This window comes from Bombus pascuorum, chromosome 7 (assembly GCF_905332965.1).
Source record: "Bombus pascuorum chromosome 7, iyBomPasc1.1, whole genome shotgun sequence".
NCBI classification, from domain to species: Eukaryota; Metazoa; Arthropoda; class Insecta; order Hymenoptera; family Apidae; genus Bombus; species Bombus pascuorum.
In genome coordinates, this window is record NC_083494.1 from 2,912,583 (window position 1) to 2,933,224 (window position 20,642).

At 32.8% G+C, this 20,642-nt stretch overlaps 1 protein-coding gene and 2 non-coding genes across 9 annotated transcripts in view; all 3 read right to left on the reverse strand.

Moving 5' to 3' along the window:
* The window catches only part of LOC132909004 (uncharacterized), a 219,232-nt gene that overhangs the window by 131,267 nt on the left and 67,323 nt on the right, over positions 1 to 20,642 (reverse strand). For all 7 annotated transcript variants that reach the window (XR_009658473.1, XM_060963568.1, XM_060963567.1 and 4 more), the window contains exon 2: positions 10,766 to 10,968. Coding sequence is in view for 6 of the 7 variants with exons in the window: in XM_060963568.1 (XP_060819551.1) it covers positions 10,766 to 10,968 (203 nt within the window). In the remaining variant the exon portion in view is untranslated. The remainder of the gene's footprint in view (positions 1 to 10,765; positions 10,969 to 20,642) is intronic.
* Positions 11,764 to 11,835, reverse strand: Trnap-ugg (transfer RNA proline (anticodon UGG)). Its single transcript has one exon. It is a non-coding gene; the product is annotated as a tRNA-Pro (tRNA).
* Trnap-ugg (transfer RNA proline (anticodon UGG)) lies at positions 12,138 to 12,209 on the reverse strand. The gene has a single exon. It is a non-coding gene; the product is annotated as a tRNA-Pro (tRNA).

A 20,642-nucleotide genomic window follows, 5' to 3' on the forward strand; every position in this document is an offset into this window, starting at 1 on the left:
ATCATAACGTCTTTTTATTATTAACAGCTCTTTACCTGTGATTAAATAAAATAAAACTACGGATATTTATACATTTATAGAAAATTCGAAAATGTGAAAATACACAAAGTGCACGCGATAATCAAAAATACATAAAATATTGAGATCACAGCTTATACTGTTCAAAGAACGAATCTCTGTTTAAATTTCGCTGCTTCGGCTGCATTTATAAAAATATGAATTTTCGTCAACGTTTACGGTCTGTCTGCACCAAACGTTTAAAATATTATCCTTTGATAACAAGGCAAACTATAGTGGGATCAATTTACTATCAGGTTTTAGCAGAAAAGAGGGCTTCTGGCAGAAGGTTAAGCTCGCGTGGATCGGGAAACGAATGAAGGATTAAAAAGGAATTACGTGGCCGTATCCGTTCAAGACATATCGATTGCATTGAAACGAAAAAACGAAGCAGCATGTAACCAATGTCGCTTCGTTGTGACTTGTAATAGCATTGCGTAATAAGGATCGAGGATTCGTAACTAAAAAAGAAACGACTCCTCGTTTCTGTATAATTTCCACCGGCTAATGTTTGTCGATCGTACGAACAATCTTCGATTGTTCTTTCATAAGAAGCCTACCGTTTATTCGTCGTCCGAGTAACTCGATCGACGCAGTAATTTCCTTCGAATCGATCAGTCGCAATGACTTGGCCGTTCAAACATCGACTACCAGCTCAGCCTAGAAACAAGGCTTCTTATTCGACATAACTAATCGAATTCCGCGAATGCGACAGAGGCTTCCGTCAGATCACCGGAGAATGCCGAGCTTGGAATGGTAAACGTTTGCATTATGCTATATAACGCGTGTTTCCTAGTTCCTATGTGTTTGTCCAATTCGCAAAAGCCGTCTCTGTTGAGACGTTGATTAACCCTCGATATTGACGTCTAGGCGTCTGCTAAAATTAACTCCACCTACGGAGTAATCGTCTCTCGATGAAATTGAAATTTTTATTTTATTGTCTGAATATAGAGGGATTGAAATTTTTATTTTATTGTCTGATTATAGAGGGATTGAAATTTTTATTTTATTGACTGAATATAGAGGGATTGAAATTTTTATTTTATTGTCTGAATATAGAGGGGAATTTTGGAACCTCGGAAGCTTCATTATTAATTATGTTATTATATGTAATTAAGCTTGTTTTATTCAATTGTAACGAAAACGATATATTATTAAATGACACAGTTATGTCGAAGGGGAGGAGAATTGAATTGAGAAAACAGAGAGTAATTTAAAATATAGATGAACAATACCGTGAATAATTATAAGCTGAAGCCTATCGTTAGATTTTTCGTGATATCGAAAGCAAGTTCGAGGAAGTCGTTTATACAACTTGGTATTATAACATAAAGCGAAACTGAAGATACAAGAAACAAAAATTCTCTTCTTCGGAGGTCTGGAAGAAATGAAATTGTTCTCTTTGGCTGTGAAGGAGTATAAACTCGGCGTTAATTTTATTACATTTTCGTTAAATATTTAGTGAATTTTTCTCTATTTTTGATTGCTTCTACCAATACGTTAGGTACACTATCCACCAACCTATTTAAAGTTTTCTTTCGAATATACGCCCACGCGGATTTTATTCTTTTCCCAAGCTGCACGGTACTTTTTTTTAATAGCTGGCTTCTTCCGATCGTGAAATTTTCTCGCTAGAATTGCCCACAGGTGCTCGATCAGCACTCAATGCTGGCCATCGTAATAATTCTATTCCGAAATTGTGAAACCACTTTGCTGTAATTGCGGTTGTACGAATAGGAGCATCGTCTCGTTGAAGAACTGTCCCTTTGTCTTCTATTTCCCTTACGAAAATCCCATAGCGTTCAATTTATCTTTTACAAGAACTTCACTTAACATATCCAGTCACGATCAGTAGTTTCTCGAAAATATCGAAAAAACAACACAGTAAGCGTGTTTGGGTCTATGATTATTCGCAACACTGTACACATAAGTAGATGTTATTGTTAAGATTTATTTATTACGTATGCGTCTTTGTTTATGAGTAAGTTTATGTCTATTTTATTAGTAGCTTACGTGCAGGCTGCAAGGTTAATGTTCTATTGTATCTTGTAGCATAAATAATCCTATTCCATTGTATTCTAACTGAATCAATTTTTATAAAAATATTTCACAAAGTTACTAACACCATAGAGTTGTTATATAATCTGGGAAAATATGGCAAGTACATTTTTGAAGATTTTATAGCCCCCATGCCACTCGATGGCTAAAAGAAAGACTTTGATATGAAGTAGATGAAATGCACACATAATATATCAAGTATAACACACGGAGGGAAGTGTCGTACCTTAATAGTTACACTGTTCTTCAACAGATACCAATGCATTCGCAATTTGATAAATTTTGTCAGTGCATTATTTTCGGTATGTGCTATAGAGAAAATAATAGAAAATTCACTTTTTGTCCCTTTCGCGTTACTCGATGGCCAAAAAGGATATTTTAATATGCAGATGAATCGCCTAATATACGAAGCGTAACGAACAGAAGCAAGTACACGTTGTACTTTAACAACCTGTCCTTTCATAATCACATTTTCCTGCAACAGTTACATCAATGCACTCGTAAGTCATCAGATTGAATTCTGTTTGAGAAACAAAATTTGTTGTAGAGCTTCTGCTTAATTTTATGAGTTACAGTATGGAAACGTCCTAAGGTAAATATCGATGTTATGATAGACGCTTCATCTTGCATCACCGACAATCGACAGATGTCTCAGAAAAAGCAAAGTTGTGTTCGTTTTTTGCATTTGTTGACAAAGTGGAGAAAATATATTTGCAACTGAAACCATCGACTTTTTACCTTGCGCTCGTTAAAAAGGCATGAGAATTGAATGAAATGTGTAGACGTTGCGTTGTACATTGACATACACAGTTTACGTAACGAGCAAACTTGACACGACACGTCGAGAAAGAGTTGAATTATACTTCCTTACGTTCGTTTCATGATGTAATGACAATATGGCTTCGAGGAAGACTGCTATCCGCGTTATGTATGCCCCACAGCTATTACTTAACCTCAAGTTTAGCTTAATCTGGAGTTTACGAACTAAGTTCATCGGATTAACGTACGATCATGTAGCATGATAATGATCTAATATTGCGAGCAGGTAATTAGTTATCTCAAGATATTAGGGTTATCTTTAAGAAATGTATACAATAAACGAATAAAACGTTAACTTTTCAATAGTAACAATGGAACTGAAGAACATTAAAAAATATATATATGTCGGAGATGAAGGGACGCTGGAGCCTTTCTTTCGGAATATTTGGGAAGATCCCCAATACCTTAGTCCAGACTTTTTATTATAGTCGTACTTAAACAATAAAACTGAGAAATAGCTGTTAATGAGTTGAGTCAATTATGATTATCCGAGAATTATGACAGTGGGCTTGGGCTCGAAGTGACGTAATGGGTCACTGAACGTAGCCACGGTCACGGGAGAGACGTGTACCTAACAGAGGTATAAAGTAATTAAATAACTCTCCTTAAAAACAGGGATTGACCTAAGGAATACGGAGAGGAGTATATAAGGGCAGTTCCACTTGGACCGAGGTGCAGTCCGATAAGTTCGACTAGCCCAGTGAACACGTACATCGAGTTCCTAATCGCAATCGTCATCCCGTTGACCGTGTATTCGTTATCGAACCTAAATTCATCGTCATAGGCATCTCGAGCACTCGATCATCGATATCACTTGTTAACTTTTGTAATACATTCCTATAAACAAACATCATCTGGTATAAGACAACTATGGACAACTCGCAGCAAGGCTCATCACACGCCCCGTTTTCCAAAGATGATCCGACACACATATGTAAATTCTACAGAATCTAAGTACGCGCCAATCGACGTTTTCTACTTTTCTTTTGTTTTACCGGCAGTCATTTGCTGAATAGAATGGATCACGAGAGAAAAACGGTAATTTAATTAAACGGATTTTCCAAGTAAAATTTGTAATAGATTTGTTTTTAACTGCTATTGCATTGAATTTAATTATTCGCAAAATAAACTTGATTTTCCAGAATCGGTCGTCTGATTTACCCTAAGCATTTATATTATTACATATATATATTTTTCTTGGTTTTTTTTTGTAATTTATTATATTTATACTATATATATTTTTTATTGCGTATATATATACAGTTCAACAAAAGATAGTAGGAACACGTTTTCAGTTTGCTAATGTGCAACGAAACATACTTTTAAGCTGTATCTTCTTTTATGAAATCTAAATAGCCATAATTACCAAATATTGAAGCATACGATACCGATATCAATATAATAATCGAACTGAATGTAATGTGATTATTCATGAAACACTTATGCATCCAAGACAGATCAGTAAGAAGAGTAGAAAGTGAAATTTCATGAATACTAATTCAGTTGATCGCTTATTTCAAAAATTCTTTTCTAATAATACCACTAAAAATTTTTATCGAAAAAATCCTATAGAAATTAGGAAAATACGAAAAGCTTCCAAAAATCGTATTTCTCATCGAAGAAGGAATAATAATAATAATAATAATAATAATAAGCGGACGTAATAGGAGCGGATGTAAAAGTAAAAATACATAATTCAACAGAACGAAGAAGAATATGTTTTCTTGCTTATCTGCTCTTTTAAATCATCCTCATTGATATTATGCACGGTAGTCCATGTAAGCGTAAACGTATCATTTAAAATATAATAAAATAATATGCTTATCTGCTCTTTTAAATCATCCTCATTGATATTATGCACGGTAGTCCATGTAAGCGTAAACGTATCATTTAAAATATAATCAAGAAACACGTTGGAAGAGAAAGATGAATGATTCCAAAGAATACCATATCCGCAAGATCGCAAATTTTTTGCGGGTGCAGCACAATGCACAACGCGTGTGCACTTGAGAATTGCAATATTTTCCTCGTATTGTTTTACGTAAGCGATGATCGAGGTAAAGCGATCGAGAAGTAATTAGTTCGCGAAATACTTCAAGTAAATATCATCGTTTAAAGAGATATGAATTGCGAAATATTTTCTGCTTACAGCTGTGACTGATCTTATCTGTACTTTTAAATCTTCTAAAGAAACTCTAGGCCGCAGATATTATTCTTTTCATTAATTTTATGCTGCATTACACGAGATTAAAGAGAGACGCAATCTGACAAAATAAACGTTTCCACGTAAAAAGAAAAATATTCCTGTTATCAATACGCGATGCTTTCCTCTGCATCTGTTTTCATGAAAGAAGCGTTTATTTCGTGCAATACGCGTTTCTCTGTCTACGATAGAAAGCTGCAGAACATCAACTGAAAAAGACGTTGAATAATAAATCTCAGTTTACGCGAGAGAGTATGTAATCAAGCTTACACGCACGTATGGAATTATAATCCGAAATGTATTAGAAACCGACATTCATTCGAAAGTTGCTAGACGTTGGAATTACTCGTTCTGAATTTTCACTGCATACATTAGACTGGCTGGCAACTGATTTACGAGGGTCTCGTCAGGCTCGTATATCGAAAATTAAATTTTCCACGCCCCGGTATCTTGCAAAGAATTTTCTGGCGCCGTTATCTTCATCGAGGAGGAAAATCGCGCCATTATCTGCTTCGATATACATAGGGTTCGTCAGCTACTTTTATTCCCACTACTTTCCCACGAGTAATAAATTTATAAACAAGATAGAAGCTTCACGGCAGACCGAGCAATTTTTCTAATGTTCCAAACCTGGTTTTTGCGTAGTGGAAAAAAACATGAATATTTTTTAACTATCAGCTACGTATAACTTTCTTTGCGTTGTATGAAAACGATTAGTGAGATAAATTCAACGACTCGCAATGTATTATGATAGGAGACACAAAGTATATAAAATACAAAATAATAGAAAAATTACGAGCACTTAGCAACGTTAATAACATTGTTATTACTGTTTGGAAAATTCTATAATTTTGGACTCTGAATTCGCTAAAAACCTGAGGAAATTTTGCGTTTTTATATTTTAGTGATACTATCCTGTCGTAGTTTATTATACATTATAATACATTGTAATATATTATGTAACGTTGATATATATCTCTTTATAATTATTACGTTCAAGGAATTACAGCGACCAATTTAAAATCGCTTAAGTATCATTTACAACTTAAAATATCCAGTCGGAACATCGTATCTTCATCTTTTCTATTTTTCTCACAAATCTGCCATTTACGATTAAACGCTAAGAACTAACAGCTTAACTGTTTATGTGATGTGCAGCATAAAAAATGCTGGCGGAAGTTGGTGCAATTTCCTGTGATGGTTTCCTTGGTTCAAGATTCAAGGAAAAGTTCATTTCCGTGTAAAAATCAGATACGTCTTCAGCTGCAATCTGTTTCACAGTCGTACACGTTGCGAGTTGTGCTTTCCGAACTCCAGCCACGAGAAAAGTTTGCATGAATGACTATTTACGTGCGATATAACACGTACGAAAATATACACAGTAACGATAAAACTTTATTACACTCTTTTGAAGTGGGTGTAGTGTGCTAAAGCAAGAAAAACAAATGTCACTTTTATCTGAAAATGTTACATTCTCTTTGCCTTCTGAAAACAAACTTCGCTACTATTGCAAACGTTCAAACAAAAAGAAGCCAAGTTCAGCAAGCAAATTATAAAGTAAACCAAAGGCTGGGAAAAAATTTGCGTAGAAAACTTTTACATACCTGCACACATGTGCATGGTACATTTATACGGAATGTAAGAACAAATATTCCTACAAACCTGAACTCTTCCCACAATTTAAAAATTTAAGAAGAACGAAACCTTCGAAGACGTTAAATATAATATAACTAAATAAAATGGATATAATATAACGAAAAATTATTAGATATAATAATTCTTTTAACAATTATTATTTTATTTTATTTATTTTTGTTGAAGAACGCAAGCCTATCCCTCTATGAATTACTCTTTAAAAAGTGACTGTAACTAACCGAACAAAATAAAAAAAAAAGGCAGAATATCACTGTCCACCCACGTTTAAATAAAATGGATGTCGTGTGTCTCTCCCACTCACAATCCATGCATCAACCAACATTTACAACAAATATAATTAAATTTTTGCAGTCACACACACACACACACATACTGCTCACCGATAATTTTCCACATAAAAACCGATAATTTTCCACATAAAAAGAAAAATAGGGATAAAGACAATACTCTACGAGGAAAACTTAAACGGACTGACTGCAGACACCAGGTGGAGGTACAACATGGCCCTCCCCCAAAAAGACACTAAAGACAAACACAGAAAAAACACAAAAAAATATTGGTGGATTCCAAACCCATAAGAAAATATAAGTGAAAACTACCAATTCGACAAAAAACCATTCCTACCACCGTGTAACCTAGATGTAAGTACTGTAGATATGTAAATACTGTAATCATTGTAAATAATATAATTTAACACCCCCCTCCCCTTCCCTCTCATCCCCCCCCCCAAAAATCCCACAACGCATAAAAGTAATAGACCGAGGAGTCCTGTTTTGCGGCCAAGTTTCAGGACAAAATACAACACACACAAGAATACACAAAAATCACGCACCAATGCGACTTAAACCCAAAAAACAAAAAAATAAACGCAAAAACCGAAAATCCACGACACATATTAGACCATGGCTACGTCGTACCGACGCGTATCGGTACTTTTGCCTAAACACACTATACTCAAATTCATTGTTTATTGTGAATCTCAAAAATGTACAAAAAATCAAATATTGGCTAAATAAACTATTTAAAAAAAAAAAAAAAAAAAAAAACACATACTGCTCAAAGTAATGCAACGTTATGCCTTAAATTAAATATATAAAAAAATACTTTATACTTCTGATTTCAGAGATTCAGTAATTTTCAGAGAAATTGGGAACGCAGCTTCTTGGAGAGAATGAAATATAAAGTTGCAGCTCCTACGTGTTTGGTTGAACATCCTGGCTCCTAACCCATAGCTCGTGCTCGCGTCTAATTCTCTCAAAACAAGTTAATCTTTGATCATTCCTTAAAACAAAATGTCGAGAATCATGATAGACACAATGTTAATCTAACCATAGTTCTCCGAAGACGCGCTCTATAATTTGCAGTGTTACGTAACACGAAAACTACTGTGCATCATATCTCATCTTAGACCGCAGCAAATTTGCTACTGTTAGATCATAATTTAATAGTAATTCCAGCAGCGTAAGAGATTTCAGACTAAAACGCTTTAATTAAACGTTACGGTTGTTAACATTTTCAAAACAGACTAATCTTGCCGAAAAATTATAAAATTATAAAATTAAAAATTATGACGCTATAATTATTACTTCGACTAATTATAACTAATTATTTCCATCTACAATTTCCACTGAGTCGTTAATAGCCTGTTATAGTGATTGTAGACAGTCAGCTAAGAAATATAAATATTGATAAATATTGATGCATGGAAAAAATATTTTTATTGTACGCGCATACTATTCGTATTTGCGTATTGTATGAATCTACTGCTTATACTAACAGTGATATACGTATATCGATGTATTCGTCAACTTTCTCGTATAATTCGAGAATGTGCATCCTGTGCACTTTCTCCAAAATGGAAAGTACCGAGCCACTCTTCGCCACGGCGCAACAATTATTTTGCATTGAATTACCAGTTCAAGATACCGATCCATCGCTTACGCAAGTTTATTACGCTTGTGCATTTGTTTAGTCTTCGTTATATCGACTGCTTACTGCACTGAATATTAATGTCGTCGGTAAACAGCAGATTTTTATGCAAACTGGGATTTCCGAAATAATTTGAAAAATAGAGTCTCTGTGGAAAATTGTTTTACCTATGAAATGTTACACAAACCACCACATTTTGCATATTTGATACGCTTTTTTATATCACGTAGATTTTGCACAATTTTACATCTTCAAATTTGCCAGAAATGAATAAAAATCCGTCTAGTCATAAGCAATAATTGCTCGATACATTTTCACATAAGAAAACAAGCAAACTTGTGGAGAGAAGTTCGAAACGAATGAATTTGAACTTTAAACTGGAATGCTTTTTCTGGAAGATAAGAGCGCGTTTGAAACATCATTTTCAAACGATACGAATATTACATAATTCACGAGAGAATAATCAAGCAGTCAAAGAAAATCGAATATCGATATGTATTAAAATAATGTATTCAGAGCAGGAAATTTCATTTGTTCCTATTGAACATCGATATTTTTATCTTCCGTAGAGTTTAATAAGCGCTCGTTGATTCCAGTAAAATTAGATGAGAACATAAAGGCAATCAAACAAAAGAGGCGATTACGTGACGAGAATTTAACAAATGTTAAAATTTCAATTGAAAGAACATGGAAAGCACAGAACGTAAGAGCAACGCGAAAAGAATAAAGAGACGTTGAAACGCTTGGGTTTAGAGCTCTATGGAAAAACTAACAACGTGAATATTATACTACGAATTGGAGAAGTCACGGCGAAGAAGAAGACGTTGCAACACGGTCATTTGCTCGTGAATGTTCGCTGTTTCCTCTTATCAGAATAGATTTAAGAAAAATCTTTGTCTAAGGTTCTCGACGTTTTCGCGATCGATAACACGACAACGGCTTAATATCCTCTTGAAAAGAAAATGTTTCGTTGTTATGCATCCTTATTTCCCTGCTTGTTATCGAAAGAATATTCTCTTACTAAGAAACAATCTCGTTGTTATTGTGTATACCGATGTATATTGTGTATTATATGTAGCGATGTACTTTCTCATGCATCGATCGATGTAACTCGTTGCTTCTTCAAAAATATTCATTAAACTATCGATGCCGGGTAAATCATCGATTCAAAAGATGTTTTAACGTCGTGTGCAGTGGCTCACGAAACTATTCGAACGTCCCTAGAAACATTTTATGTTCGTATTATACAATTTGTACAACATATTATACATATTGTAGAATTTTGAAATTTCATTAGCACTGCAATTACGTTGGTAGAATCTGAATGAATCTGAAAATGCATATAAAAATTGCGAGATTTTTATTGGAAGCATACACTTCGCAAAAATCACCAAAGTGTTTCAACAGCTCATTAATCGGTGTGTTAATAAGCCACCATATGTATAGAGACTATCTGGTGCTAATTGTTGCTAATAAATAAATGTTTAAGAACTGTATAAATGAACTTGAATACTATTCAAATTGCATATCAATAAGTCTATATATATTCACAATAAATGTCTTGTAACTTCAGTATGCATTTTCAACTGTTCCTATTATAATGTAGACAGTCGCGTCTCGTTACAGTAATCAGGAAATTTTTAAAAGGTTTCATACAACGCATTCGATATATTCGCAAAATACCTTCGCGAGGCGCCGTATATTCGACGGAATTGTAGGGCAGAATCTCACGCTGTTTCTTTAACTACAAGAGCAAACATCTATTAGGTTAAAAGCGTTCAACCGTTTCTTGCTGTTCGGCAAGCGAAACAATTCTAATCGATGCTCGATACGAGCGAGTAGTTGTGGCATGTTGGCGTGCAGCTGGTTCGTTTGGTACGAGGACATTTTCACGAAATCGTTAACAACGGTCAAGGATCTGTCGTTCGTCACTTTGTCTCGATATTAGCAGACAATTGGAAGCAGAGTACAATGCTGGCAAATATAGAATATCGATATTATGTAGGTAGTTGAGTGGGTGGAAACAATGAGGAAGATACAAACCAGTGAGCACAGCGCCGACGAGCATGAAGAGAAAGCCGAATGCCGGAAGAGCAATCTGGCAGTTCGCAGCTATTACAACCCCAGCTACCATGAGACCACCCTCGATCTTCTCCACCCTTAAGCGTGATATAGGGGTTGGACATTTTAATTTCGCCCCGAGTCCGCCACTCAGCGCACCCTCCTCAGCCGCCATGGTGCTGGGCCTGGAATAATAGATAAACAACAATGCTTTTAGTCAATTGCACCCGCACAACAGGACGATGCTGATTCTCAATGAGTTGATAATAATGTTAACGAGTGACAATGGCGCTTTGTCTACGACGACGATCCGAGCGTTGTCGGATAAAAGAAACACCAGGTTCGACGATCATTTGAAATTTAACAGGTTCTCTGACATTTTTACATTTATTTGCTTCGTCTGAAGGAAAATATACTCGGTGACGATTAATTCATGATTCTTAGGCAATTGGGTGTATTCTATGTTCAATTATCGCCATGGAATCGTATTAGCGTAGAAATTTTATTATTATTTATATATAATATTCTATTATTATTTTATTATTTTTATTGCTTCTATAATATTTTATATTATTATAATAATTATTCTATAATATTATTATATTATTTTATTATTGTTACATATGGTCAGATTAAAACGCCCAAAGTCATATGTCTTGGAAATATTCTGGAAATTGGAAAGTATCTGTAGAAAATGAAGTAAGAATTAAATGCAAATTTAATACCGTAAATATTTATATCAGAATTGTAAAATATCCATTTCTTTGGCGAATTAAAATTTCTAGAGAAGCACGAAACATATGAGAGGAGCTGCTTGATTATTGTTATTCATCGTTAAAAAACGCACATGTTACGAATTCATTTCGATGTTTTGAGAAAATATACGAAATTCTGAAAAAAAAAAAAAAATAGAAATATTACAAAGCTATTAAAAGAACGATCTATAACGGAAAAAAAAAAAAATCGCGGAAAAAAAAATTGGGCTCAGCCGGGATTTGAACCCGGGACCTCTCGCACCCAAAGCGAGAATCATACCCCTAGACCACTGAGCCGCTCTGTTTATTCTTTGCTATACTTTCATCACAACGTACAGCTCGTACTAAAAAATTCGATTATTTTCCAAATTATTCTTTACACGTGTTACCTACTTACGTCAAAACGATCCAATTACAAGAAAAATATTTATACGTAAATATAAACGTACATATAAAAGAAGAAAAACATCATCTCAACATAATTTTGATCGTTTCTTTCAACTTTACTTCTGAAAATATTACGAGGACGATTCTTATGCTTATAGAGAATGTTGTATGTAAAAAATATATTTTTGCAAAAAGGTTGCGAAAAATTACACGGGCTCAGCCGGGATTCGAACCCGGGACCTCTCGCACCCAAAGCGTGAATCATACCCCTAGACCACTGAGCCCCTTGGCGGAACAGATTTCGGGGTGCAAAATTCCGACTGAGAAGAATTTTGCTTTATAGAATCACTTTTCTTTGTTAATTCGTTATCAAAATTAAACGATATCATATCCTAAATAATAAAGACGAGACATTTCAAAAACTGTACTATGTTAGACTCTTTTACACCGCTGTTATTCCAATAAGAATATCTTATGCTTATTACGTACATATATTTCGTATATTCTATGAAATATATACGTTTCGTACGCATGTAAGTTTTAAGCGAAGAGTTTGTTACTTTTAACTAATATAAGTAATACGTACTTTCTACAAAATAGGAAATTACAAGGAAACGATAAATTGTTTGGAAGGAAAATTTTCTTCTAGAATGAGGACTTCTTCCTTTGGGACATATACAAAATATTTTTAAGGCTTCTTAAAAGCATAAAATTGAAGCTTGAAATTCAATCTGATGCTTCACTTATTTAGAAACGACGCATTACAATGGTATTGAAACATCAATTTCTTTATCTGTCATTAGAATAACTTATAATTATATAATTCATTATAATATAATATAAATTATATTATATCATATTATATTATATTATATCATATTATATTATATTATATTATATTATATTATATTATATTATATTATATTATATTATATTATATTATATTATATTATATTATATTACATTATATTACATTATATTATATTATATTATATTATATTATATTATATTATATTATATATTATATTATAATATAATATATTAATATAATGTAAATAATATAATTAACTACATATTCTATATTAGAAGAATTAATCGTGGAAATTTTGTTCTAATTTATCACACTCGTTAACTATAGAACTTAATTTCGATAAGACGTATCTATAATTAGAAATATTCCGCAGCAGTTTTCTAAGTTTAGCAACTAATTAACACGATGCCCATCTTCTGCTATCTATAATATCTTATTTCCAGGTACTTTGAGTAATGAACATTTCATATAGATGAAAGTGTACGGATCGATAATATTAGATTATCAACGATCATTAATTTCTCGATGCTCTAACAATTAACATTAAGTAGTTCGCATACTGCAGTTCTTATTACATTCGCCTACAATTAGAAGAATTGTATGCTACTGAAGAGCATCCTTTCTAATTTTCTTCCTCAAATTATTTATGTATATTATTATTATTAGTTACTATTATTATTATTTGTATTATTAGTATTTAATACTATATACAAATTAAAAGAACGCAATATCGATAACTAACGATAACCGTAAGAGGAAACAAATTCTGATTTTCATAACTTTATCTCTCTTTCGGTGTATGCATTCGTCTTATTCCCCGTTATAAGTTTATCGACTTTTGTAACTGTCAGACTTTTGACAGTTGCGCACTTGGTGAATGGAAAGGGGCGATCAATCAAGTAGAAAGATTCCCAGTTAATTATCGCAGGAATACGCGAAGAGCAGCGTGTGTTCGTGACATCAAGGTAACAATGACAAATCTTGTAAAGTAGTTGAACGTTCATTGGACAGGAGCGCAGTGTTTACGAGGTCGAATAATTGAATCGGCCTGGCGTGCAGTGCAACGTCTGTTAATTCCATGGAGAAGCCAGAGCAGGCGATTAAAACGCATCTCCGTGAAGGAAAGATAATTGGCACAGATGCCCTTTGCAGGCCATCGGGTCGTTAAACGGCGCGTTCTATCGTTCTTCCTAATTCGAACAGTCGATTCATCACGAAACCGCGAATATTTATGCATACATAGGAAATTTACATTCATATACATTCATAGGAAATTTAAAATTGCTTATAGCAAAACTGCACAGATTATACCTTGCACGTTGCATATGATAAAATTCAAAGATAATTTATATAGAGCGAATTTTTAAATTCGATATGTTATTAATTAATTTTGCACGGTTTAGAGTGGAGTCTCGCTTATTCGAGTCCCATTTAACCGAAGTTCCGCGTTATCCGTGATGATTTGAATTTTTTTTTTATTTGCGTTTATTTTACAATCAATGCTCTTTAGAGAATTTTAAGTAAATTTATCTGACGTGGTACTATGACATGATTAATAAGTGTTTATAGTATGTTTGATTCTATTTGAATCTAGTGCTTAGGTCTAAGGTGTAATGTCTTTTTAGCCTGCGGATCTGTTCCGACGTGTCGAGTAGTTGAGTAATTAGAGAGTTTTGGTGGTTGTTAACTCTTGCGCTGTGTCTATTGCTGAATTTGGATAATTCTTCTTTGACTGTGGGTATCTTGAGGTCGTGATGCATCGTTTCGTTGGTGACGTACCAAGGTGCATCTATTAGGGATCTTAAGGTTTTTGATTGGAATCGTTGGAGAATTTCTATGTTGGAATTACTTGCTGTTCCCCATAGTTAGATTCCATAGGTTCAAACAGGTTTTAATATGGCTTTGTATAGTGTAATTTTACTTTGCGTGTTGAAGTTGGAACATCGACCGATAAGCCAGTAGAATTTTTTAAATTTTGCTTTGAGTTGTTTGGTTTTATCTAAGATATGTTGTTCCCATGTCAATCTTCTGTCCAGAGTCATGCCCAGATATCTAACTGGATTTGAACTTGACCATAGTTTCATTCTTTTCCCGAATTTTAACGCGAGGAGTAGGACAGAGCAAGGAGTGAGAGATATTGTGAAAGCAGCTAATCAAACTTCCAACCGATTAAGCAATGTGTTAAACCTAAGTGCGTGTATGATGTTACATTATCAACATTTTTCTATGATTTTATTATACGATTTGTAAACGTTAATTGACCTTTTCTTATTATCCGAATTTCACGTCGGATAATCGAGATTTTTGTATTTTTATATTACTGTATTTATTATTATTATTATTGCATTTATTATTATTATTACTGTAACATTATATTACCATATTTTCATTGGGTTTTCGGATTAAACGTATTTTTGTCACTCTGTCGAACATTTTAGTAAACTTTCATTTTAATAATCTCGAACATTCTAAAAGATGTTAATGATTATAACATTAATTACGTCATTGGTTTTATATAATAGCGTATTTCGTAGATGGACATATCTGCTCAAAAGTTTCAAAATATCTCCGATTTTTAATAATATTTTGGTACTTGGTGCAGATTATAAATTATAAATTATATGCTCTTCTTTACTAAAACTGTTAGTATGTCACGCTCTACTTGTTTCTTTATCATATAAAATATGAATTATAGTTATAACATGATTCGTCTATAATTTTTTCCAATTAAGAGCAAATATAATAATTGACCGGGGTATCATAACGTGCGATACTATGTTTATAAAATATCCAAGGTACAGTGCTTGCTATAATATTTGTGGATGAAACGCCGGATAGATTCCATGTAATCAGGTCTATAAAAATACCAATTTGCATAAACATCTGTAGTAGATTCGTCATCGTAGATGTCTAATCCTACCCATAAAATACACTTGAAAAGGCCTTCGGATTTTTAATTAATTCGTTTCAATTAACCGGTTCCAAGAATATTTTGATAAATTTTTTCGAATAGATGTGAGTGACGTAAGACTATACCCAAAATGGAATTTCGTCGAGGCGAAACTATTCTCAGCTGATGTTTAATGGTGAAACATGGAAACATTGTGACTGTGTTGGAAATCTATTTCGTAATTTACAATAGGAATATTTACCGTCTAATTGTAACGGAGATTTCTATTATCAAAATACATTTAACGTGAAATATCCTCGACACGTAGTAAATTCGGTAGTTCATGGATTAATTTAATCGGTGAACTACGGATTAAGGTATTTCGTAATTAAGGAATTTCGGCGTTGTACAACTTTGATATTCAAATGTAAATATTCAAATGAAGATATTCAAATGTAGTTTCGTCGTTCAGATGCACTATCAAACTCTCTGGTATAAATAGTCCAAGTTAAGTAACCTGACAAAGATTAATAGATTAGGATACAATTTTCGTGTTTTGTTACCCAAAATCTAAAAAAACATTCTTTTGAACCTATACGTACAATATTACGTACTGTTAATAGCACTCTTTAATAGCACGGAAAATATGTTCTTTACTCCTCCCACATTTCCATAATATTGCATAAAATAACACAGATATCAATCAGAGTATTAAATCTAATCCTAATTAATAACCTGATGTAACAAACTAATCCCAGTTAATTCGAATAATGAGAAAGAAATCTTATAAAAATTCACTGAATTATTAAAATTGTTGCAAACTACCATATTCAACGAATATTACGTGCAAAGATATAAATTATAAAACTAAATTGTGAAATTCTTTAGCGCTTTATCCCCAAAAAATGTCCATCATTTTCATTCGTTCTACGTAGAAGTCGTGGTAAAAGAGGTTACACATAAAGGATAGCCCTGATCTGTAGCATGGACGAACGTACCAAGTTCTACATACTAAAGCTTGCGGCAGTCGTGTTTTACAAGGAAGCCGAAGCTCGCTGTGAAAAACGGCGGGAGGAGCGCAAAGAATGGCGGGTGTCGCGGAAAAAATTTATCTTTCGCCAAGTTTTCCACAGCGTGCTCGAGCGAACCGGTTCTACGACGATCAACAATGTGGCATTCGCTACGAAGAGCTTGAAAAGAGCAGGGGCGTTGGTTTTGCGCGACGGAGTTAAGCTCTCGAGCTTTGAGCTCCCGTCGCCCAATTAACGTCGACCAACCTACCCGCTCTTCATTAAGCAAGCCGACCTCTTGCGTCGCATAATGAAAAGGGTACCTCGTTAAATCCATGTCGATGCACGAAAGAAAATAGAGAAAAAAGAACGAACGGAAGAAAAGACCGGCGAGAAAAAAATGAAAGTTCTCGTCGATACGCTTGTACACTTAAGGGTAAATAAATACCATAGTTTTTTGCTGGACAACAATCGTGTGGCTTGCGTGAAAATATTTCTCCCGTTTGTATAATCCTACTCTTCCTTCCTCCATCTAGAAACCACGCGGGGATCCTCCATCCTTTGCTCCGCGTGGAAAAATCCACTTACAAAGGATTTCGTAATTTTATGGTAAAACGTGACACGGTGAAAAATATTCAGAATCTAGACTATGCTGGGAGATACAAAAAATAGCAGGGTTTGAAAATAGTAGGAAATAGTTTGTACGGTAGAAGTTAAAATACTAACTAATTAAATAGTTAGTTTTTATTTATATATTATAGTACCAACTAATCACAGCAGTAACAACTATTGTACAAGCTAATCACGACACAAGCTGTTCGAATAATTGATCGATTTTATTTTCATAAGAGAGAGAGAGAGAGAGAGAGAGAGAGAGAGAGAGAGAGAGAGAGAGAGAGAGTGTGTGTGATGTTTTAATTGTTTTACGAATATTCGTTCTATAGATAGTTTTGAACACGAATGTAATACGAATTCTGGTTTACCAGTCATTGATTATATTAATTGCAAGGAATTATGCTTAAATTTTCCATTAATCGATATGTTGATAATTAATCGTTTCGTTGATTTGTTATTTAATAATCGATAAATAACACGATTTATTGTGTATGTATTTCTTCGGTTTACGATATATGAAGAATTTCATGTTTACATTTGCAGGAGAAATGCTAATTAGGAGAAAAGAAATACAAATAGAAGTGAACATAAATGCATATGTCTGTCCTAAATAAACATAGGAAAATATTTATGTGGTAGTAGACAAGACAAATTCGTATGATTTTATGGATCGCTGCTCTTTACTTTGCTGCACGCACGTGTTAAGATTGAATGTTAAAAATTGTGAAGAAGCGAAATTTGTCTCGTGAGTCTGCACGACCACACAACATGTTCTGACATTGTGGAAATACCATTACGCGTTGTGGACGTTTCCCTTTACATCCATAACATGATGTGACACTGTGAGACTTTCAACGTATTTCTCTTCGGTTATTGCGCGATCGAGCTGAGGATTGGTACTTTCTACGTGTTAATCTGTTAACATCGAGGTGAATCGGACAGACTCGAAAGTAGACGACAACGCATCGATAAAAGCTGCAAGTAATACGGTCGATATATATATATATATATATTTATACATTTATATTTATATATAAATATATATATATATATTTTTTATTTTATTGATATTTTATTGATATTAGGTCGTCCTTTCTTTTACAGACACGTCTACAACGATGCATTTCTATACAAACATGAAACCTAATCTGTCGAACGTTGTGATCTTTATTTTGATAGAACAAAATGGATTATACGTAATTCGATAAAATAATATAAAACGGAAAATATTGTGCATCCATTATTTCCTTATAAAACGAAAGAAATTTTTCGGATGACCTAATATAATGTAGATCTAATTAAATGCAATAGAAAAATTTGCAAATTTTGCAGTTTTTATCGATGCATATGTATATATATATATATATATATATATATATATATATATATATATATAGATAGATAGAATTTTGATGATTTATTCGCTAAAGCCTTCAATAATATTTTTGTACTTTTACAATTTTGTTTTATGAACAAACCATATTATATATTATTTTGACCACTGACAAATATATATATATATTTATATTTTTATAAATAATATTAAATATATATATATTTATATTTGTCTGTACTTGTACAATTTTGTTTTATGAACAAACCATATTATATATTATTTTGACTACTGACAAATATATTTATATTTATATTTATATAAATAATATTAAATATATATATATTTATATTTATCTGTACTTGTACAATTTTGTTTTATGAACAAACCATATTATATATTATTTTGACCACTGACAAATATATATATATATATCTATATCTATTTATATTTATATAAATAATATTAAATGTATATATATTTATATTTATATAAATAATACAAAATATATATATTTGAATTTGTCAGTGATCAAAATAATATACAGTATGGTTTGTTCATAAAACAAAATTGTAAAAGTACAAAAATATTATCCAAGGTTTTAGCGAATAAATCATCGAAATTCTACGATGAATATTGACAACGGGCCAGTAATTACGTTCTTAAACATCTAACGTTAATATCTTGCGCAAAATAACGTTTACCGATGTCATTTTCAAAAGGCACACACGCAAAGCATATTTCCCGAGAGATTTATCTGAATTTTATCGGAATTTAAAAAAGTAGAACCATTAAGCAAATTCAATTTTCGAAAAATTTCGGAGTAAAATTAACGAGCGAAATATATATTTTAAAAGAATACATTTAGAAGAAATTTCTGTGATCTTGCCAATTATTATATCGCTTGTAAAAATTTATTGTAAATGCCATTTATCATCCATTCAAATTCTCTTCTTTTTACTGATATTACATTAAAACTTGCCTATTGTTTTACACAGATGAAATAACAAATACTTTATATACTTCGGTATAAAAAACATACCCATTTTCTGGACCATTTTGTGTATAATATTTATTAAATTATATAATTATGCATTCAGTTATTCTAAATTAACAAGGTATTAAAAATATACTAATTAAATATTCTTTTCAAGAAGGTGGTTTCTTCAAATAATATTTCAATAATGATAACAGCGTTGAAACTGTACTCTCCGTTTAAAATTAATTACTTATTTTCAAACACATGCTTCTTAAATTTATTGTTATTATAAATTACTTGTCCCTTCGTTACTTGTGTATTTTACAACTACTCTTTGGTAAAAATATAATTATGCATAGAATACAATTTTATAGAAATTATTGTACATGAAATATACAAAGCAACAAATATGAACTAGAGCAAACTACAGATTAGAAAGATTTCAATACTTAGGAAATTCTCAGAAAAAAGAGGAGAAACGGAAGGAATAAATTTTAATAGATTAATTAAATCGAACGAATCGCATCGTTTCCCACGTTATTAAGCAAAAAATAAAACAGGTATCCATTGTTAATATTTCCCTTACCAGTATTTATGTTTCATGATCCAGAAAGATTAACGACAGATGTTGAAACTTTCGAAAGTGCACAGAAATAAATCACTTTCATGTAAAAATACCAAACTAATCTCTACAAATGTATACGTTTCTTCCAAAGGCAGCGCCTTAATCGCCATTTCTTGTAGCAAACTCAGATGGATATGCGATCTTAAGAAAACCTCATTAATCAGGTTGTGTTATAAGCATTTCACAAAAACTTGTATTCAATACACAATATATCTACGTGTTATAATATCTGTTTTTTATCTTCTTTGATAACAAGGAGATCCTCGAACCAGAACTCACGAAACGTTCGCGAGCTACGAAAACTAGCGACTACAATACAAAATTAATTGATTGGCTTAAAAGATATTTTAACTAAAGGCGAGGAAAAATATATGAAAGAAGATATTCTTATACGTTCGTTTCTTTCGTACGACAAATTATCGATACTTTTTTCTACAGAAGAAGAGGATGCATC